Source organism: Ixodes scapularis, unplaced genomic scaffold (assembly GCF_016920785.2).
Source record: "Ixodes scapularis isolate PalLabHiFi unplaced genomic scaffold, ASM1692078v2 PGA_scaffold1__304_contigs__length_218370807, whole genome shotgun sequence".
In the NCBI taxonomy this organism is placed as follows: domain Eukaryota; kingdom Metazoa; phylum Arthropoda; class Arachnida; order Ixodida; family Ixodidae; genus Ixodes; species Ixodes scapularis.
In genome coordinates this window covers 193,837,849-193,861,157 of record NW_024609846.1, presented here as the reverse complement: position 1 = coordinate 193,861,157, position 23,309 = coordinate 193,837,849, and the positions used below count along the sequence as shown (strand labels likewise).

At 45.8% G+C, this 23,309-nt stretch overlaps 1 protein-coding gene across 1 annotated transcript in view; it reads left to right on the top strand.

Moving 5' to 3' along the window:
• The window catches only part of LOC8039971 (putative phospholipase B-like 2), a 45,475-nt gene that overhangs the window by 7,392 nt on the left and 14,774 nt on the right, over nt 1-23,309 (top strand). Inside the window, exons 2-5 of the mRNA XM_040213529.1 lie at nt 13,131-13,377; nt 17,047-17,144; nt 19,375-19,598; nt 22,780-22,871. Coding sequence (XP_040069463.1) covers nt 13,131-13,377; nt 17,047-17,144; nt 19,375-19,598; nt 22,780-22,871 — 661 coding nt within the window. The remainder of the gene's footprint in view (nt 1-13,130; nt 13,378-17,046; nt 17,145-19,374; nt 19,599-22,779; nt 22,872-23,309) is intronic.

Below are 23,309 nucleotides of genomic sequence, written 5' to 3'. Positions count from 1 at the left end.
AAGGGCTAACCGCGGTTCAATGTGCCAATGGTCTTTTCGGCGCCTCGCAAATCACGACAACTTTGCCCGCGCGTAAACCAGGCACACAGTAACAAGAGGTCATGTACGGTTCAACATGTCAAAACGTTCGTAAATTGCGTGGTGGGTTTCATCTACAAAATCTCATTGTCATGCCGCCCGGTCTACATAGGACAATCGGGACGCTGCGTCAATGAGAGAATGCGTGAACATGCCCTTTCCCTACGGCCAATGACAGGAGGTCACTTATACGTATACTGCAGAGACTGTTTGTGTCACCCCGTCTTCAAAGATACCATAATCATTGGCAGGGGCGCACAAAAGTGCAAAGAGAGGTGCTGGAGGCGCATGCCATCGAAAAAGCTGGCTCGGGGCACCGCGTCAGCCAGCCTTCGGTTTATCTTCACAAAAAAAAAAAAAAAAAACAGATATATCTTATAGATGCCTGGTGAGCGCTACGACATTGGTTGTTTCGGCGTTGGTTGGCTCTATGGTGTTTTCGTGTTTGAGTCGTTTTTAATAAAACTTCAGTTGATAGTCAGCGCTTCTCCTGTGCTCTACAATCGTTGTCCTCGCCTTTTTTGCGCCCTGTTCCCAATTTCTTAAGTCATGAACCAACTCCCATGCATCGCCACCTTAATTCATAGCATGCACTGCACTCCGAGAGGATAGGCATTCCTCCTCCCTCTTCCTCTGACGCGCACACCTTTTATCTTTATGTTTTGCTTTTTTACACCCGCGCGTCGACTGTAGCGCCGTCTGGTTTGGCCCAAGATAGCAGGCGGCATTCTTCAAAGGATGTCGCAACTTTTCTGTATAAAAGGGCTTTACCCTTACCTAACGGGTCAACGGTTTTAAACTCGGTCATGCTTCACTGGGACCTCAAGGGGCGTCCATATCGAAATCGAAAATTTTCGCCAGGAACTCGGCCGTATCGCTGTTTTGTCTGATATCGTCTCGCTGCGCGCATATCAGATGAACCATGTATGGCTGGCCACGCTTCGGGCGCCTGAAGCCAAGGAAGTACTGGCTAACGCGAAGGAGCTCGGCATCAAGAACCTATGGTGCGTCGTTGTTGACCCCTGCTCCACCGAGGTACGCCTTCGCGTACACTGGATCCCTTTCCACGTCCACGACGACGCGGTGAGCAGACAGTTTGAGCCCAACGGCAACGTCATAGAAGTCGCCCGCAAGAAATGACGTGCCGATGGTTTGAGGCCAATGCGTCGACGACGCGGATCAGACGCATGACTTTCAAGAGTGGCGTCACGCACCGCGTCATGCCTCACCAACTGAGGCTCCAGAAAAAATACGTCCTCATCGTCATCCCGGGGTGAGCACCGGTCTGCTTGCGTTGCAAGTGCGGCCGGAACATCAAACGCGAATGCCGAGTGCCGAAGTGCTCGGTGTGCATCCGTTTTGGTCACGACAGGGAAGACTGTGTGAGGACATACGCCCGCGTCACTGGTGGAGACACGAAAGACGGCCTTCCCCCTCCCCCGTCCCCCTGCTAACCATGGAGGTCGACGAAGCTGGGCTGGTTCTTGAGGGTCTGAAGGAAGACGCCAAATCGATTACACAAACATAGGGGAATACCACCGGAGACGGTTGTCCCGTACAAGTTTCAGACGGAAAGGACAAGTTGGCCCCGGATGTTCCAGTACAAGGTTCCGGTCTCCTTTCCCTTGCGGTGGATTCGACCGCGGTCGACGTGGTCCCGCCCACTGCCTGTTTCCCGATGTCTGAGAACCCCTTCCCCCCCCCCCCCCCCCCCCCCTGGGTTTGTACGACAAAGCTTATTGTAAACGAAAAGTTTACCGGAGATATAATGTCCGGCCATTAGTCAGGCAAGGGTGCCCTCTGTCATTTTTTAATGTGTATTTGGAACTGTTCTACTTCATTATTTTAGGCAGCGTGGATTGTCGTGGTTCATACTTGGGTAGTAATTTAATTACAGTAATTGAATACTGTAATTTAATTACTTTTCCTGGTAATTTGTAATTGTAATTAATCACTTTTAGTTAAAAAGAATTGTAATTGTAATTTAATTACTTCCTAGCGTCAGTAATTGCAAAATTTCTGGCACAATTACAATTACTTTGCAAGATTTTACGTCGCCGGTGTTTTTACTGTTGTACAGCCAAAGCGGTAGGGGACAGGATGTATCCCAACCTGCTTAAAAGGAGGGAAAGGAGGAACGGGAAAGGGAGGCCGGGATAGAAGGAATGAAAGGTTTTGTAAACTGTAAATCGATTTAATAAAACATTTGAGCAATAATTTGATAAATGAGGGCTATATTCGCGTCAGTTTTCGTTCGGATCGCAGTTCAAATCTGTCTTTTCGTCTCGTACGCTTCCTGTTGCTCGTGTTCCTAGGGGTTTCTCTTATTTCTCACTGCCATCAGGAGGCATCGGGCTTCGAAGTCGAGCTGGATGGGCTCCGATCACATCATCCGGTCGAGGCGGGGAGGTACGAGGTTCTCCTTACGTGTCTTCGTCGCTAGCATATTCGCTTACATGTTTCATTCAAGGTTGGGGATTTTATTGTCTATGAAATTATTCTCTTTTCTTTATGAGTTCTTCACGCCCCTCTACCACTTCAGTAAATTGTGCTACTCTAACATCGAGGCGAAGAAACAGCAGGTCTCGTTAACACGACTCACCCCGCCTTACTTCCAGCCGTTATTGCAGCATTCTTCTTCCCTCTCCCAATCCTCGTCTACCTTTCTGCGGGAATGTTCGTTATTTACTGTTTGCTCCAACCCCTAACCCTTTCAACCGTTTCTCAAACTGATTGGACGAGATTCCAAAACTTCACAAACCGCGGGTTTAGACTGTCAAGAGCTCGTTTTAAGATAAAATAAAAATATAAGAAAAACTTATTTTCATTTATTGAGAATATAAAAATGCTAGAGCCCATTACTCCAAACTGTTAAGTTCTATAATTCATTTAACAAATGTAATAAAAGAAGAGTACAATACGTGACATTGATACAGCGGCCATATAACTCGTTTAAAGTTATGGGGCCCAAGGTGGGTAGCGCTCAGAAATAAGTAATTGTAAAGTAATAGCATTACTTTTTAGAATTAATTTGTAATTGTAATGAATTACTTTCCGGTAGTAGTAATTGTAATTGTAGTTAAACTACTTTTGAAGCAAAATATTTGTAATTGTAATTGAATTACATATTGAAAGTAATTTATACATGTATGTCGTGGTTACGGTTGAGTGACGCTCATAGCAAGAAAATCAGCTATGCCGATGACATTGCATATTTTTCACCGAAGCAAAAAGCGTTAGTGCTGCTGTGGCGTTGGTAAAAAGGTTTTTTGAGGCCACATAGGCAGCAGTAAACTGAAAAAAAAAGTGCTGTGCGTTTCGACATGGGGCGTGGGCCACAACGCCTTCAGTTTCTGAAGGCGTCAGTTGGGACCGGGCACCGTGCACCGTGCACATACCTCGGTGTGCCTTTCAACTGCTATCGTGAAAACAAATCCTATTGGACGGGTGTCGCTACCGACCTCGGCAGTCGCGCCTTTCATTGGAAGAGGCGGGACCTGTCCATTTTTGCGCGCGCGACTGTTTGCGAAGTTTTTTTTTCATTGCCAAGTTATGGTGGGTGATGCAAGTAATTCATTGTGCTCGCATGAACGTGCAAAAGTTTCACCGCGTTTTTTCGTCATACATTTGTAACTTGTCTCGGGAGCCCATGAGGCGCGATAAATAAAGCTGCTTTATACGGAAAAGCAGCGACATCCTTTGAAGAAGGCCGCCTGCTATCTTGGAACGATCAAGGTCGCGCTACCGTCGACGCGCGAGAGTGCGAAAGAGTAAAAAATTAAGATAAATAGCCGTGCACGGTGAAGAAGGTATTGCCCACCAATCAAATATCGAAGCGTGAGAATACGAAATAGCAAAATACTAGGATAAAGGAGCGTGCACGGGGAAGGAGGTGTTTCCCTCCAATCAAGTATCGCCGCAAGTCCTGCTATCTTGGAACGATCCAGGCGGTGGGACCGTCCATGCGCAACCGCGAAAGTGAAAAAAAAAATAAAGATAAAAAGTGTGCGCGTCAGATGAGGAGGGTGATATGGCCTGCCTTTCTCATGCAGGAGTCTTCGCGACTATCTGTTACATCGTGTCAGTGACGGCGGATTGGGATTATCGCATTTGCTTGTGCGACAGTTGGTGTGACGTCTCTGTTTCACAGCGGAGCTGTCAAGGGCTAGTTTCCCCAGGATCGTGTCCCCCGCAAAGAATGAAGATACCCAACTCTGGACACGTACCGCCATCTATGAGTGACGGTGGCAAGCCACGTATCTGGTTCCCGCCGTCGCTCATTGATGGCGGCAGCCTTTCCACTCTGGCTTGCCGACTTGCGGCCGGCCATTATTTTCCATTGTACAGCTCCGCTGGTCTTCCTTCTCCACCAGAGTGGAAAGGCTGAGAGTTTCTTTTCCGAGCGATCAAGGCCACCCTTTTATACGCATTCAAACAAAAATGTCACCTCATTTGCTGACCTTGGTTGTATCATCATAAGCGGTGAGTCATCAAGACTTGATGACTCACTGCCGTAGTTCAAAGAGGTTGTCGACGCATTTCACTTACGTCTTCCCGCTTTTCTTTGGAGTATTTGTCTGTGGTAAGCCAGAAGACGCTAAAACGTTACTTTGTGTTAAGTTTGTTTCCCACCCCGCTGTACAGAAGTGTTATTTACAGCGATGGTCGCGATGTACTCAAACATGTTAAGCGCATCTGTGTACCACCCGCTGTCAAAATTTTATTGTTCATATCGCATTGCAATGTGCTCCTAGTTAAAGCTTGGATTAGAGAAAATGCCGTGGGTGTGCCATGGCCGGTAGAGTGTATGTTGTGTAAACAACCCCAGACCGTCGAGCACGTTTTTATTTTCTGTTGGAAGGCAGTTTTTTTGTTTTTGTTTTTTTCGTTTTCTTTTGGACATCTTCTACAGTAAGTTAAATAAAGAGATACGTATGAGGACGTCGGTCCTACGTTTTTTGAGCGTATGCGGAGACGATTGTATACCATTTGACATGTTATTTCTTTTAGGACTATGCAGCATATGGTGGTCGCGCATGGCAGTACGTCATGCCGCCCCCAATACCAAAGAAGTTCAGTTTTATTTTTTTGACTTTTTTAAACAAATAGAAAGTGATTTTCCCAGCGTAAGCCCAAGCCCAATTGGCTAGGCCTTCGCAAAAAGCTATTAGAAATGAAAGCTTCTTAGCATGGCCTGCAAAAGCTTTCCAGAGCATTTTTATTATTATTATTTGACACGTGTTCTCTGCAACATGCAATAAAAAAAAAAGCAAAAAAAAAAAAAAAAAACATGCGCGCTTATCGCTTAACGGTTATTGTGCTTACCTCTCAACGAAAAGCCGAGGTTCGATGCGTGGCCGCGGATTCGCTTTTTTTTTTAAATTTTTGTAACGTCGAGTTCTGGTAAATTCCAGAACCCTGTTGGCGTATCCGAGGAGAGAATGTTCTACGCGCCGAACCTTCTACGCCGGTTGTTCCAGACGCCCATGCGTCTACATGAGGGGCTCCGCGTGGCGTAGCCTTTTTCTGTTGTGTTCTGGAAACAATTATGCCGCATTAAACGGTTAGTTTGCTTATGTTTTCGTCTTAAACGGCACACATAAAGGGTGCAAAAGCTTTATGATAAATCGGTCATCTATTTTCGTGAGTCCTCTCCTATCTTAGCTCTTTCTTGAAAGCGCCACCAAATGATGCATCCTTGTATACAACCTGCTGTGCGCGTACAAACTGCGCTCTCACCGACTCACTTGAACGAACTAGCCGATTCAGGCTGCGTGGTAGGACTGCGGATAAGACAATTAATATACAGTTGGTATACAGTTGCTACAATACAAAAAGGCTAGCGTCGACGCCTGCGACGCTAGCCTTTTTCTATTGTGTTTTGGGCGAAAGTTCACCTCATTAAACATTTACTTTGCTTCAGTTTTCGTCTCCTTATGAATAGTCATTCGTGACATTTTGGTGGAGGTGCAGGGTACCGTATTCTATGCCATTGAACCGTACCCCTTAGAATATCTGTCGGGCTCGATCTTTTTTTAAGTTCCGGAAAGCAGATCCCCGTCGGCGATCCCGAAACCCGTGCCAGACGCCGCATCCAAGGACAGCCTCCTGTGTTTGGACTTTTATCGGAGAACTCGAAGACCAACGCGACGACAATGTGCCAGCAGAACCCGGCCGCTCCTTCCTTCGTCTACCTGCCCGTCGCTCTTTGGGCACCGGCTCTCTTCCACAGTGAAAGCTACGAAGACATCGACGACTCTGTCCAACAGTACGAACGAGTGGCCCGCAATATCCGGTGGACACCGGAGCAGTTTCTTTAAAATGTTTACTTCGCCTTAAAAGCAACCGCGCCGAACTGGTTCGAGAACCACAAAGCATCAATCACCTCCTGGAAGCAACTCAAGGCTGAGTTATGAAGAAAGTTCACCAACCAGCAGCGAAGACAACACGCCGAAGTCCTTCTCCAAGCGACGGTTCAAGGCCCTAACGAGAGCGTCGTTAGCTCTGTCGAGATGTTCTTCAACTGAGCAGCAGCGCGAATCCTGACGCACCTGAAACAAAGAAGCTGACGGTTCTAATACGAGAGGTGAAGAAGACTATCTTTGGAGGCCTTGTCGGGAACCCACCAACGACCATCAAGGGTTTCATCGCGGAAGCCACGAACATCGAGCGTGCTCTTCTCGCCAGAGCCAGCCACTACCAGAGGCTACACGGCGTCAGTGCGGTTCCGCAGTCCCCTTACGACCTTGCCCACGGCATTTCGGGCATTCGTTAGCTTATTCGCGTCGTCGTCCGGGAGAGCTTAAGAAGCATCTGCCGACTGCGGAGCGCCCAGCCTCAATCTCCGCTACCGAGGTTGTTCGAGACGAAGTTCAGCAGGCGTTCCTGCCAGATGCCCCTGTCGCAGTGGCCACACCCGAAAAGCAGACGCTGACCTACGCCGCAATGACCCGACGACCGCCGCCAGCTGCTCAACATTACCCGGCGGTGTTACGACGGGACTGAGGAACGCAGGCATACCCTCAACGCTATGACGAACGACACCAGTACGACCGCCGAGACCAGCCGGCGCAAAAGGAAACTGACGTAATGAGGACAGCTGATCGACCACCCATCTGCTATCACTGCGGGGAAGCCGACCATATTTACCGTCGATACCCCTACTAACAACTGGGGCTGCGCGCGTTCCACCCAAACGGCCCGCGCCCAAGGTACGGCGAGCGACATCGCGACATCGAGGAGTATCTCCGACGTTCGCCATCCTCAGCGCAGCCTCTCCGCTGTGAATCCCGCTCGCCATCGCCAAGACGTTCAGCGTCTCCAGCGACACGAACCCACCAAAAGAGCCTGTCTCCACTCGCTTCGCCGAGAAAACTAAGTGCGGAAACGCCTCGCGGCGGCGTTGCCGAAGACGACCGAAGTAAAGAGCATCCAAGAACGCCGGAGCGCTCACACTCTCCCGACCTCACGTATCGCGATGACGCTCCTGCAGCGGCGCACAACAACCTAAACGTTGCCATCGACGGCCACGACGCATCAGCACTCGTCAACATTGGAGCAGACAGGTCAGTTTCGAGTGGCAGACTCTCTCGCCGCCTTCAAAAAGTGACGGCGCCGTGGGATGGGCCGCAGATACGATCCCATGGAGGGCACCTCATCACACCTGTTGGAATGTGCACTGCCCGAGTCGAGATTAACGGCGAGACGTGTTCTGTAAAATTCGTTGTCCTACAAGACTGTGCCAGGGTTGTCATTCCTGGCATAGACTTTCTGTGTGAATACGGCGCCATAATCGACCTTAGAGCAAGAAAATTGACGCTATAAACATTTGTTCCGCCCCCAGAGGAACCCCAAATAATATCAGTCGCCGTCCGAGTCACTCCTGACCACATGAACCTGTTGCCGCGACCATGTGTTGTTGTACCCGTCATAACCGAAGCAGCTGCCCGCGGCGAAGCTGTTCTGGAAGAGAACGTTTAATTGCTCCTGACAAGAGGAAGAGGCGTCGCAAGGAGGGTAACTGAACTACAGAATGGACGCACAGTGGTACTCGTCACGAGCTTCCGACAAGAAACGCAACACTTCACGAAAGGTGCCGCTGTGGACCACGTCGAAGAACCCCGGAACTCCGCCGAAATCGCCGGAATTGCAGAGGAATCACCGCCCCCTCTGCAAGACATTACGCCGCCAGCGCAGCACGACATTGACCCCAGGCTTCCGGGACCGAAACGACGGCAGCTGAGTGACCTCATTATATTCCTAACGAGCGTGTTGGTAAGATGTACTAGATAACAGAAAGTATAAAACAGATAACAGAAAGTACTCGTCTGTGTTTCGTCCTCTCTGTTTTATACTTTCTGTTATCTAGTGAGTGACGTCCTCGCCGTATTCAGCGACGGCTTCGCGATGTCGTCGAAGGTGCGCAAAACCGCCGTTGCTAAGCCTCGAAACGTTATCGAGGACGACGCGGCTCCTGTGCATCTATCGCCATGCAGTCTTCGTAAAAGAAAGGAAGGTCATCCAAGAGGAAGTGGAAGAATGCTGAGCGACAACATAATCCAGCCTTCAAGCAGTCCGTGGACCTCTCCAGTCGTGTTGGCTAAGGAGAAGGACGGAGCGCTTAGGCTCTGTGTGAACTACAGTCAGCTGGACCCGATGAAGAAGAAAGACGTATATCCATTTTCCCGCATAGACGACACACTAGACCGGCTGCGCCACTCTCGATATTTTTCAGTGATGGACAAGAAGAGCGGCTACTGGCAGATTGAAATCGACGAACGAGACCAAGAGAAGGCAGCCTTTGTTGCGCCGGATGGATAGTACGAGTTTAAGGTGATTCCCGTCGGGCAATGCACAGGACCAGCAACTTTTCAGCGTGTCATGGACACTGTACTGGAAGGACTGAAATGGCAAAGCTTTCTTGTCTACCTTGACGACAACATACTGTTTCAAGCGACTTTCTTGAGCACTTGCGACGACTCCGAGTTATTCTCCAAGTCATACAAAGCGCCGAACTCACACTCAAGCCGTCGAACTGTCGGTTCGCGTATGACAAACTGCGTGGTTAGCAACGATGGCGTTCTCGCCGACCCAGAAACGACTCGCGCCGTCGAGGCATTTTCAGCGCCGACAGACAAAAAGGCCGTGCGAAGATTCCTTGAACAATGTGCGTATTATTGGCGCTTCGTTACGATTTCGCAAGTATTTCCTCACCACTCACACACCTCATGAAGGACGCCGAGAAGTTCGAATGGGCCGAGGAGCAGCAACAGGCATTCGACGAGCTGAAGCGATGACTACAGACTCCCTCTGTTCTTAGACACTTAGACGAAGATTAGGGCACCAAGATTCACGCTGACGCAAGTAACAAAGAATTTCGCGTGATACTGGTACAAGTGCAAGAAGGCACCGAGCGAGTCACCGCCTACGCAAGTCGGACACTGTCCAAAGCAGAAATAAATTACTGTACGACTGAAAACGAATGTCTTGCGGTCGTCTGGGCAATCACGAAGTTTCGGCCGTACTTGTACGAAAGCCCTTTCTGCGCAGTCACGGACATGACTGTGATCTACAAGTCAGGCCGCAAGCACAGCGACGCCGACTGCTTGTCCAGTGCCACCGTCGAAACACCTCCCGGCAGCAGCGACGACGATGACGACAAGTGCTTCCTAGGCGCAGTGGACACCGACAACATGGCACGACGGCAAAGAGACGATCTTTAGCTGCGCGCGCTAATCGATAACCTCGAAGGACGAGAGCGTACTATCCCCAGTGTCCTCTCGAGAGCCCTGCCGACTTTCGCCATTCGACAAGGTGTACTTTACAAGTAAAAACTTCGGAGACAACATCTCGCCGTTGCTGCTGGTAATCCCTATACTGACCTTAGAAAGGAAATGTTCCAAGCCTGCCACGACGACCCGACGTTCGGACACCTAGGTTACAGCCGTGCGTTGGCCCCAATTCGCGAAAGGTATTACTGGCCCAAGCTTTCGAAGTCCATTCACCTCTACACACGATCGTGCCACGAGTGCCGGTGACGCAAGAAACCTCCGACGAAGCCGGTAGGTCTCCTGCAGCTGATTCCTCCTTCGGCCACGCCGTTCCAGCAGATCGGAATGGATTTACATTGCCCTTTTCCGCCATTAACGTCGGAAAACCGCTGGATAATCGTCGCCACGGATTATCTCACGCGGTACGGCGAAACAAAAGCCCTTCCTTCAAGAACAGCTGTGGAAGTCCCCAAGCTTTTCATCGAGTCTTATTGCTCTTCGCCACGGCGCTCCCGAAGTTCTGATTACAGATAGCGGGTCATCGTTCATGGCACAACTGATGCAAGAGATCCTCCGTCTCAGCTACACCAACCACCGGCGAACGACAACGCACCATCCTCAAACTAATGGGCTGATAGAGCGCCCAACCAAGGCCATCGCCGGCATGATGTCGATGTGAGTCAATGTGGAACACAAGACGTGGGACGAGGTTCTGCCGTATGTCACATTCGCGTACAACACAGTTATCCAGGAGACCACTGGCGTTATACCATTCGAGCTGGTGCATGGTCGCAAGGCGACCATGCTACCTGTGCAACGAGCAGAAGTTCGCCAGCTCGCCCGAGTCCAAATCCCAGACCAGCAACGTGTCGACGCTGGCCGCTACAACCTCCGTCGTCTGGACGTTCACTTTAATGCTGGAGACCGGGTGTGGGTGTGGACAGCCATACGACTTCGTGGCCTAGCTCAGCGCTGCTTTGGACCATACAAAGCCCTTCGACATCTGGGAGATTTCAACAACGAAGTGGTGAACGACAGAACGCACGCATCATCGCGACGCCGACCGTGACCCGAGGTGATTCACGTCGTTCGACTCAAGCAATTCTACACTCGATAGGACTCTGGACCTTATCTGTTCCAAATGACTCGCTAGCTCATTTTATTTTATTTGTTTTGTTTTCTTCTGTGTTGCATCAGGGCGATGCACCTTTTCAGAGGCGGGAGTAATGCCGCGCGCGCAGCTCGCCAAGTAGGCAGCGCGCTCGTGGCGTAATGGTTATCGTGCTTGCTTCCCACGCGAAAAGCCAAGGTTGGATGCCTGGCCGCGGATACACCTTTTTGTTGTTTCTGTAACGTCGCGTTCTGGTAAATTCCAGAACGCCGTTGCTTATTCGAGGTTGGAATGTTTTACGCACCTAAACTTCTAGACCGACTGTTCGAGAAGCCCACGCGTCTACATAAGAAGCTCCGCGTGGCGAACCGGAGTCAGTCTCGCCCAGCGTTCGATCCTGCCCTTTCGCTGCATCGACACCTGCAACGCTAGCCTTTTTCTATTTTGGTTGGAAACATTTTCCCCCCATTAAGCGTTTAGGTTCCTTCAGTTTTCGTAACCCCGTCAACTGTCATTCGTGAGAATATTGCGAGGGCCGGCTATAACAAACGCCATACCTTAAGGGTGCGAAAGGTTTATGATAAATCGGGCATCTGTTTTGGTGAATCTATAGCAATCTTAACTCTTTCTGGAAAGCGCCGCCAAGTGATGCAGCCTTTTATACAATCTGCCGAGCGCGTACAAACTGCGCTCTCATCGAGTTACATGAACGAACTAGCCCACCGAGGCTGCGTGGTAGGACTGCGGATAAGACAATTAAATTACAGTTCGTCTCATGTTTTCGAAGTCCCAACAGAAACTCGTGAAATATCCGAGTTGCTTATGGAATTAGCATCAATAATCGACTAGCTTTCATGCACGAAAACATGGTGGGCCAACGTTGAAACTTTATTTCACGACATTAGTGGTGTGTTGATGAAAGCTCCCTGGTTCCAAAGCTGATCGGGACCAGAGGGCAAGGGGAGAGTAAACACTGAAGCAGAACAGAATATATATTGAGCAGTACAATAAAATACATTAATGAGTGGCATAACACAGTAATGAAATATTTGAATTTTGACCGCACTCTTTATTCCGGCAGACTTCCGAAAATTCGATTTGATTATTTAATTACTTTGCCACATGTAGTGTTGATTTGCCTCTCTGAACAAACTTTGAAGCGTATACAATCGTAATATCGCGATAAATTGTGGGACTTTCGTGTTTTGTTGCAGTATCTTCTTAAAATATCCTTCTGAAGCTTTCGCAAACACAAAAAAACAAGTCAGCCATTTTTTCCAGTTTGGTTGTGAGAAATGTGAAACAAATGCAGTGAGGGGAAAATAAAACTTGTGTAATAAATACTAATATTTGTTTCTAAGATTTTGCCTGTTTTTCATAAAATAAAACCTAGCCTTTAAGAAACGTCGTCCATATATCGTTAGCATTACTATTGCAGACACACGACGTAGCCCACGGTGCCTTAGATGTTTACATAAATTACGGCAGATGAATAAAAAATAAGTTTTAAGTGCTACGAAAACAATTCTTTTTATCACCCTTGAACGACCAAAAATGCACTCCTGTATTTTGTACGTTTAAATAAAAATATTCAAGTTGCACTTTTATGTATGTATCTTTGTTATGTACCTTGATCATTTTCGAAAATGTACCTTGGTATTATAATTTCTCCTCTTTTTTGCCCCGTCCTGGTGTTAAAAAAAAAAAAAATTGCAGTCCATTCTTGTTTTTTTAAAATATGCACACTCAATGGTTGAAGGAGTATATAAATAGCGAAATTAAATCAATGATATCTCGTTACTAAAAAAAAAGAAGATTCGCATAAAAAGTAGAAATTAAGCTCAGCTAAACCTTTTACGTGTATCACATTGCTTTGTAAACTTACGCATTTATAAGATAACGTAATATATGTTTCGCACTAACTATTATAAAGCATTTTTCAGTAATCAAGATTTATGTAAGCATAAACGAAATTGAGGCGTAAAAATATCATAATATAAAACATTATTTATTTTGCCTAAAACCACTTCCCACAAACAAGTGTTGGCCTACATGTAGGCGAGCTGAATATACGCGTATGCAAAAGTATAACCGTTGCCATTTCGGATTCACTATTACATTGGAGTGTCCCTCTGACAACTAATAGATGTCGTGGTGTCCGTTCTTTAAAGCTGGACATTCCTGGAGGTGCAGTCCAACGGTTCGTATGCAGACGACGCTCAGGCGTACGCCGCCGGTGCGGTGGAGGCCCATCTTACGCATGACCTCATGGCAAAACAGTATAACAACATGTACAGCAGCTACTGCAAAGTGCAGCCTGAGTACTGCGAGAGGCTCTTGACATTCCTCCAGGAAAACCTCAAGTACTCGAATAGCCACGAGCGGCTCCATGAATCTACGGACCCTTATTGGCATATGGTAGGTCTTTAGGTTTGAAGAGGTCCTCTATTTCAAGTAAGCATTTCTGTTTTTTTGTCACGACACGAATATGCGGGCTGTCATTAGCAGGTTGGGGAAAGTGATGAGTCATTTCGCGCCTGCGAATCAGCTAATAAGAACGCTGAAAAGAAATCACGAAGCGACCTGTGAACGTGATATACCGATCCCTGTGTTTCATAAATGCCAACTCCGGACAATACTCTTAGAATTTAGGATTACGACTGTCTTCAGCTCTGTCAGTGTCCTTGAATTACCTAGTATAATTATTTTTCATGCTATCGCGTGTTGTTTTCTAAATATTACGATTTAAAATTAGGTTTCGGGCGTCTACGGCAAAACCGAAACTATCTGATAAAGGGGGATTGCAACGCTGATATCAGCTGTACGGCCGCGACGTGTCGTCCTTGTGGTGCTGCGGTGCGACGTGCCTAGTGTTGCTTAACTAAACTCTAATCCACTTGCCACCTGCGCTGTTGGTTGCACCTTTAAAATCGGTTTTAGTGGAGTACGCGGCTTCACTTTGGTGTAATATTTGAGCTCTAATAATATGTTGTTCCACTAAAGCGATACCAGTCATTTATTTTGGTTTCGTTTTCGACCAGAGTTGCTTTTTCAGGTGTTAGTGTATATTAGAGTGACTATGAACTGAAACCGAATTTTACACTTGGGAGAATGAGCAAGTCGTTTAAATACAACAGCGCTTTTGTCCTAAGAACGTCTTGAAAACAAAAATAAAAAAGTATCTCCACAGCATACAGCCGGAATATAGAGCGCATACAACGAATGAATTATAGAATTGCTCACCGAGTGTGAGTGATACCTATACACTTGTATGCATATAGTTAAAAAAAAATAGCGGAGTCTTCTTGGATGTTATAGTAATGAGGAATTTTGAAAACAAGTCCAATGTGTTCATGGTTATATCTTCCATTGAAATCAGATGTAACGATCGAGATTCGTTTAACGCTACATAGGAGAAATTGACTTACTTTTGCTCGTCTTCTAGCATGGGATGTTTTAGAGCAAATGCTGGTATGGTCTCTCCTTACAACTGGAAATGATGTTTATTGTTGGTGGGGTAGTTGTATTTGTTGCCGTTGGCGTTGTAGGGCTTCGGTCGCCGATGCTGGCAAATCATTGAAAAAGATCGCCTGCCGGACCCGAACCTGGGTCTGCTGAGTGCGAAGCGGATACGTTACCTAACCACTAGCGTTATTAGATTAGCTGAGTTACAGAACTCAGCACGGCTCGCCTCCCGTCGTTCGACGCGCCGAATGGCTGGTAGGGTAACTGCAGTGTATTCTATGGAATACGTACGTTTCCAATCACAGCATCTGGATGGCGTTCCACCGTCCACTGCATGCAACACGCAGCTTTGAAACGAAAATCTAGATGGCGCTTTCAACAACGGGAGGCCATTGCCGCATATTGGAACAGTTTGGCAAATGGCCGGAGCAAAAGCCGCCGCCAGCGCCGAATATTTCCCTTGCGGCTAGAGCGCAAACTAGCAGACCAGCGACGTCATAATATTGGTAACGACATTTAAAGCCTAAAATAGAAGCGTTAAATCTCGGCGTCTCGGTGACAATAGCGCCAATAGCAGATCAGCAGCAATTATCTCAACTACGCAGTCTGCTGTGGTTTGGAGCGCACGTTCGTTTATTCTACCGTTGAATATGGACGTTACGAAAACCTCACATGCCCGAAATTTTCAGTCACCAAGAGTTATGCCTTTTTACTCTGGCGACGCAAAAACGGCTTAAATTAGTCCAGTCGCACCTTTAGAGATCATGACCACCGTTAGGGGCTGTTTCGCGGCCTTTGGTTTGCCACAAAAAAACTCGCCCATTCAAAACAATGGATGGCCAAACTCTCCCATTATACGAGGAGAGGGAGGGGGTGGGGGGAGGCCTCCACACAACTGATGTAATCTAGTAAACTCGAGTACCACTGAGCTACGCCAGAGTTAGTGACCTCCTCCATACTTTGGGTTTTTGTAGTACCCGATGCCCACTGCACGCCCTTTAAGGAAAACGAAATTATAGCCGATAACATATTGCTGTAGTAGCACTGTCAGTGCCGACAGCTCGTGTTGGGAGACGCGCTTTTCCGCTCTCCGAAACAAAAAAAAACGAACAACAGAAAGAAACAATGAGTTCGGAACCAAATAAAACAAAACAAACGTGTTCGGAGCAAAACGGATGTATATTTTGTTCCAAACACTTTTGCTCACGCATCACAGGGTGCGTGGACCCGACGCCATTACTGGTAGACTTGGACGTGACTTGTCGCAGTTATCGCTGTGACTACTGTGGATATGGCTCCTGGAACATGTCTCCGATTAGTGTGTTTTCCGCGTCGAAAAGATAGTCCCTCGCTTTCCGCCTGCTGACGTCATAGAAGTGTCAGGCTGTCGCTAGTCGCGATCCTGGCGGCGTCTCAATAGCTGGGGTGTATGTGGCAGACGCCTGTTCTGCTGCAGCCTGTCGCTCTCCAGTGTGACAGTCCACAGAAGCTTCGGCAGTCTGAAGTTGGGACGCCACGACGACAGCGACACTCGCGTTCGGTTGCGCTACTCGCAGCTTCTCGTTAGCACTTCTACGACCAACCGCCAAGATCGCGACATGCAACAGCGTGACAATTCGGCTTCTGTGACGTCATTTGTTGCTACTTCGGGACCACTACTGATGTATGGGGAGCAGAGGACGCTGGATACACCAGTCAAAGACTTGCTCCAAGCATCATAGTCTGGATTAACACACGACTGCACAATTTATTTTTGTTGGAGAATGAGAATGAGAAACCTATCTTGCGATAGGCGTGCAGGGGTTCATTATGTGTAATTTATTGTTTTTGAGGTGCGAGGGGTAAATGTAGGCGGTTTCCAGTTTTAGATTTTGTACCCGAAACAAAACTTGGCATTTCGTGACTTAGGGTGGTACTACAAAGCCGATAGTTATATACGCCTGTTACATACTAACGCTATCGATCCACCAGATTAGTTTCGCTCGTGGAGATACTTCCCAGTTTTTTTCTCTTTCGGCACGCGTCAAAATAGGTTGGATTCTGTGGCCGAATGTTTTTGAAAATCAAATGCGTCCCTAAAGAAAAACAGTAAATGCATTTTGTAAATAGTTAGCATAGCCATAACACAAATGTAAGTATGTCAAAATTGAGATTCTGGTTTATAAAAACGCACGCACGTCGTTGAAACTGGAATGAAAAAGAAGAATATGCTAGAAGCCATGTGGTCGTAGCCGAGGTCTTGCAAAACAATTTGAATTCTCCAGGCTTGAAGAAGATAAACAAAGCATTGGTATGCACTGCTAGGGTTACAGGGTGTATCTATGTAGGTGGCAGTTTTAAATCATCAAAAGTCCGACCAAAACTAAAAAGAAGAACAGAACAAAGGAAAATATTTTTTTTTACTTTGTCCGCGTATGAATGGTAGTGGCTGATTTACCTGCGTAAAAAAAACAAGAAAAAACATTAGGAATCAGTAACTTATTTTTTCCTAATACAAGTATTGATTTCCACTTCCATTTTCCCAATTTGGTGCGACTACATTTCCTGGTACCTGAAAATTTCATTTCAGCGTAGACTAAAAATGCCGCCTTTTTGAAAATGTTTTTTTTTTCCACCCGACAGGTTCATTTGCAGATGAAACAGCTTGCCGGCTTGAGTGATCACTTCGAAAACAAGACCCTGAACGTATCGAACGAGTGCTTGAACGTCACCAGAGCACTGTAGGTTGAAAACATTACTCGCATATTACTTGTGAACAGCAACCCCACAACTGGGCATATAGAGATTATCATGCAAGTCAGGTCCCTTAGAGCACTCAGTATTTTACAGTTATGAGTCCTCCCTTAAAACACGTAATCACTCAACATGTTAAAGAACTGGGACTCTTCTGGGTTTTCTTTTCTTTTTGCTAATATGTATATACAATTCCCCCCCCCCCTCCCCGAAAAAAAATAAGATTACAGGGTTCTTTTTAACGCAAAATTAAACTATGCCCTCGAATATACAGAGCTCTATAGCGACAGAAACTGAAAACGGGAAAAAATGGACCGGATTTTCCCACTGAAATTTTGAGAAAATCACTTATAAATTTTGAATAAGACATCGGTTCGGGCTCAAACTTTGGCATCTGGTTCAAACCTCTAGCGCTGCCTTCGGGCGGTGAATGAGCGTTCGGCCAAGCGTAGTTTATTTTGCGGTGAAAAGAACCCTGTAACTTATTCGCGGACACCATGTATAGTATGATAGCAAATTATTTTTTTAGATGATGTCTTGACTGAAGTAAAATTGAACCGAAAGCTGATAGAGTACTCGTGTCTCAGCTATGTGCTTTATTTAGTTGTTGCGTCAAAATGCGGCAAATTACCCACACACATAACGTAATATAGATAATATCGAAACTCGTAATAAATATTCTGAGCTGAAAAGTATGTAACCCGTCGTGGAACTTGATTTACCGTGCCTTCGCTCTGGAGTTGTTTTGCGCGAAACGCTTGACGTGTTCATCTGGATTTATTCTCCTAATGTATTTAGGACACCTTCAGTGAGAGAGTATATCAATGATGTAGTTTATTTTAAGGCTTCAAGCGTTTTGAGCTAGTTGAAGAAGGGATCCTAAGAAAGCAATGTAATAATTATTCAATGAATGCTCTAATCCCGATTAAAATTCTTTAGTGGATAAATTGGCTTGAATTTTCAACGCGGTAAAAAAAAGTTTTTACAATTTTTATTTTGTTTTCACCCTGCATTTTTATTTTTAGAACGCAAATACTACCTTGTTCTTCAGCAGAAAATTCACTACCAAGAAAAATATCAGTCATGTCTAAGGCCGGGCTGGTTCCAGCAAGAAGGCCGTGCCCAATTTAGGAAAAGTCTATCATGTTTTCTTGGCGTCTGTCGCGAGCGCGGTCTCCAGCTAGTCCAGCGCAGAGAGCGCGCTCCTAAAACACCACGGGTGTGCGGCCGACAGAGACTTTCCCAAGACGGACAAAGTGCGGTAACTTTTCGTTTATTAACCTGTCTGCGCACCCAGTTTGTGGCATAATTGTAGGGGTTTAGTAGAGACAGGTGTAGGTGTCGACTGGCTAGTGGGAAAGCCGGGGTGTGTCTCTATCGTTTCAAAGCTGACTTGCGGAATGGCGAACCGCAGTGGGGATCTCAGGTCTTCTTCGGTTCTGAAGAAGTGTCCGTAATTAAAAAAGAATGTCTCTCCGGGGGCAACATCTCTCGAGAACCTGTAAAGTGCCGCATGGATAGTGAAGAAGTAAGAAACACGATTGCTCATTTTCATGTCGAAGACGACGAGAAAACTCCTTGTGCTATGACTTCGCCGGAAGAATACTATTCTCTGTGTATCTTTCGACTGTATTCAACTGTACATGTTTATTCCCAGGAAAAAAATGCAGATTTCGGCGTTTTTTATGAAAAAAAGCAACACAGAAACATTTTGCTCTTGCCTTTTTGTCGCTATATGCCTTGCATTAACGGGAGCGATTAATCGATCAATTAATCGATTGAAATGTGTTGATTAGTCGGGCTCAAATGTTGAATACATGGCCTTGAAACGAAATACTCTTTTCCGCAGGCCGATTATTAAGCTTGAAAGTTTATGTGAACTTTGCAGCATTTCGAGGAGCTTCAAGAAAGGAACTTCTTTATTAAAGAGCAATTCTAACACTATATATGCAAGGACATTGGACACCAGCAATTATTTTGATGTGTCAAAAGATATAAACTGTGTATCGAATTTACTTTTTTAGTAGTGAGATTTATAAATTCACAAGAGCAACCTTTTTCCTAGAAAATACAAATCTGGTTTCGCTACATTAATTGTACCAACTAGCGCCCAGCGTGTGTCACGAATATAATTGAAAAGCGGCGGAGACCAACTGCAAATCGAGTTTCTCGTCTATATCAAAGGAGAAACAGTGAATGATATTCGGGAACTTTTAGGTTCCTCAACATCGATGGAGACTTGAATGACCTGGAGGGAGTTCTAAAGAGACTACCTGACGAGTACAGCATGGGCCAGACAGCCAGGTGCTCAGTGCTCATCAAAGTACTGGCCGACAATGACGACATCCTGTTTGCCCACAACATGTGGTTTTTGTACCGAAGCATGCTCAGGATAGAAAAGAAGTACACGTTTCCCTGGCACCTCACATCGTCGAAGTCGAGTAAGTGCTTCCCCCCTTTTATACGAGCCTGATGCTTATTTGCCCACTATACTCACCTGCCATGGAATTCCTGTTCGTTTTTGAATATACTGCTCTCTCCGGCCTCATCAGTGGGAGGATTTCGCTTTTAAGTGACGGAGAACTCCGACGGTTTCATTGTATAAAAGAATAGTTAAACAGTCGAAATTTTTTGTGCCAAAAGGGTTTATTGTTATATAAAAAAAAATATTTTGAAACGCCATTCACCGATCATCGGTATGGCTTGCTCCCACGTCTTGCCTACAAATTGGGGGGGGGGGGGGGGGGGGGGAGGGGAGGGATCTCCTGCCGGTGGTTAGTGCGGACAACATGAACATTTGAAATCGGTTGCTCTATTTCGGCACCAGTGATGTAACCTTTAGCAAATAAGCATGTGGCATACGTCATGAAGCAGTCACACAAGTTTTGAAAAATGAAATAAGCAGATGGGCGGTGTGCGTCTGCTGGCATTATATAGCCGAGTCAACATGATATTTACCTTTTGCATGCGGATTTCAGTCTTTCGCTGCAGAATTACCTCTCTTCTTCGAGGATGCGAATACTCCAATATTTTCGTTGCACCTAGTTGGTGCACTACCGATCTGTGAGTTTGGCTTGTAATCTCTGAGGGTAATGCCGGACCCGGAGTTGCCAAATGGCTCTATTGAGAGTGGAGTAGGTCTTACACACCAGAGTAAAATTTATGGAAGGCCGCTCAGTATTACGTTTTACGCGTTCATTCCACGCTCAGTGCCAGATCGCGGACTCTATTTTTAGGTCCAGAGGTTTTTCACACTTGTCCTTCGTCCAGCTCGTTCCCTAGATCGCAGGAAGCTGCTTCTCAAGATCCCTGCGGGAACTAAATGCAAGGATATTTTTTTGTGTGTTCTCTATATGAAAACACCACATTTGGTGGTAAAGGAAGCGGCATTAGAGCAACCAGAATAAAACCCGATGCAACCGAACAGTGAATATTTTGCTAAATAACCCACGCACCAAAGATAATGTTGGGAACGCTGTTTTTCCATATTTTCACGCGCTCGCCTGCACGCCTTCTTTCTTTTAAGAGTCAAAGTAAATAACCAAGATAAAGCGTTGAGGAATGCAGATGTGAAGCGCCATTTCTTTTAGAGTTTGGCTTCAGAGCAGTTGCTGCTGGAGATGGCAACGCGTGCAGCACGCTCGAATACGTTCCCAACATTTTCATTGATGATTACCTTATTCCTCAAAAAAGTTCTGTCGCTCATGAATATGGAGAGTTTGAACGAATATTGTTTCCTCTTGCAGCCAGCCATATCATAATAAGGGAAAACCTTCACGAGTCTGAAAACAACCAGTATTCATACGGCATGGCAGTATCGTTCACTTCCCGCTCACCATTTTTCACCCTCCCAGTTCCTTGATTGTAATCCCGAGCCTTTGAATTTAAACCGTTATTAAAAAGTTGTGATAAAATTGATGTTGAAATCCTATTTCGATCTAGATATTGTTTAAAAGGGTAGAAACATGGGTAAATATAGCCATAATAAAAAGGCCCCCGACAAATACTGGAATTCGCTATTAATTACCTTGACAGCGATGTAAATCCGCGGGTTTTCTTATTGGCGACATTGCTTTGTCTGGGGGGTGCATCTAGTTCAACTTTTCCAAACGCATTATTTTCAAGATCAGGCTGCATTTTGTACCTAAAAGGCCATGCTAGAAACATAAGGTTATATACCTGTGTCGGTTAGGCCGCATTTACTCGAGTAATAGCCGCACTGTTTATGAAGAACACCTGAGGGTTAGCGTTTCCGCAGAGCACGTGGATGGCCAATCACCGTGATCGACAGCATGATTCCAGCGGTTTACTGGACAGAGATAACGTCTTCTCGCGAAGATACCATCTGTGAAGATTGCATTTGTATAGGGACTCCTGTTCTCGATCTAGTTATTCGCTATGTTATTTATCCGCAACGCGAGAATTGGCTGTATATGTGCCTTTCGAGAAAGTAGACGCAAGGGCCCTGTTCAGCTACCAGGCTGAACAGGGCCCTTGGGTGTGGGGTCTTATTCTGGTTCCTAAGTGCGGCTATTACTTGAGTAAATACGGTAGACATCTCGGTCAGTTTCACGCTTCAAAACAGGACTGATCCTCCAAGTTCTACCATTTTAGAACAAACGAAATGCATTTACCGTATATCCCCAGTATAGTCCGTACTCGGTCCATATTCCGCAGGTGCAAATTTGGGGTCAAAAATAAAAGATTTTCCTTAGATAGTCCGCACCTAGTGTACAGTCCGCACGCCATGCATAGTCTGCACCTAGTGCCAAGTCTGAACGTAAACATTCTCCTACACAGCTCATCTTGACAAATGCGTGCCGCGTAACCTAACAGAAAATATTGAATCAAGTATAAATCAGTATTAAAACACTCCGTTATTCATAAAATCCTACACGTCTTGTCACAGTCAACGATCTAGAAAACAAAACAACGAATACTTGTATAGTGGGTACCTGGTGATAGTCCCCATCGGGTAAAATTTACACTTTTAAACGTGTATAGTCCGCGTACTGTATGCCGGAAAATAGAGTAGCTGGTCTCAACCTGCTAGTCATTTTCTTATGCATTTCCCTACAACGATTCATTGTTAAATGTGAAGTTATCACTACTCAGAAATTCTTAAATGATTGCTTTTCAACTGTCGTTGAACTTAGGAACGGTACTAAGAATAATCTATGAATTGATGATGCAAAGGCTTACAATATCAAAACCACTGTGGTGCACAACATCTATCGTTGGAACATTTTGAGGCAGCTCGCCAAAATAGAGCCAAAACGCTTTCCTGAATAAATGCATTTGCCTAGGGAAAGTTCAGTAAAACGCTAGCAGCTGTAATAATCTTATATTGTCACGCCACTTTCTGGCCTGCTTACCCAATAAAGACTGTTCTTCCGTTCTTGGACAGTCACTCCTAAAGCGTAGGATAGAGATCCACTCTACAGGCCAGCAATTGAAGTTTTACTAATCTATTTTTAACTTTACTGTATACCATTATTTTATGCTCGTAGTTAATTTGCATCAGTTATGTAGTTATTAGGCAGGTAATTGTTTACAACTTATTTTCTTTAGCACCAAAAATACCGCAACAGGTATACAGTGTGATGCCTATTTTTTCTTCAGGTGAAACTATCCCTGGTCACACCATCAGCATGTCTTCATACCCTGGAAAGTTGGATTCTGTTGACGATTTTTATCTCGCCTCAACTGGCCTGGTAAGTGTCCTTGCAACAAAACAATCAAGAATTATAAAAAAAGTAATATATATTTTCTTCTTCTAACTTTGTATGGCGTGGGAAAACCACATGCAACGTCCACGAGCAAGGGAAATATTTAGTGCGCGAAATATAATAAGAGCTCACCAGGTGCACTATGCCAACATAACTGAAGCAAGTTTCTCGAAATCTGCTCCAAAATATACACATATGCATAACCTTATTTCACTTTGAGCAAGCAATCGCCAAGTTTTGAACTTAATGATTGACGTATTGAAATAATCCGTGTACGGCATGAGTAAATTTGTTGCTATTATTTGAAAAAAAACTTTTTTTTTCTTGCGGACTGGTGTTTTTAGCTGGGATTTAAACACGATCTGAAAAAGGAGGCACGTGAAGAGACCGTGAAAATGACGCCTATCACTACAATTTTAGTCG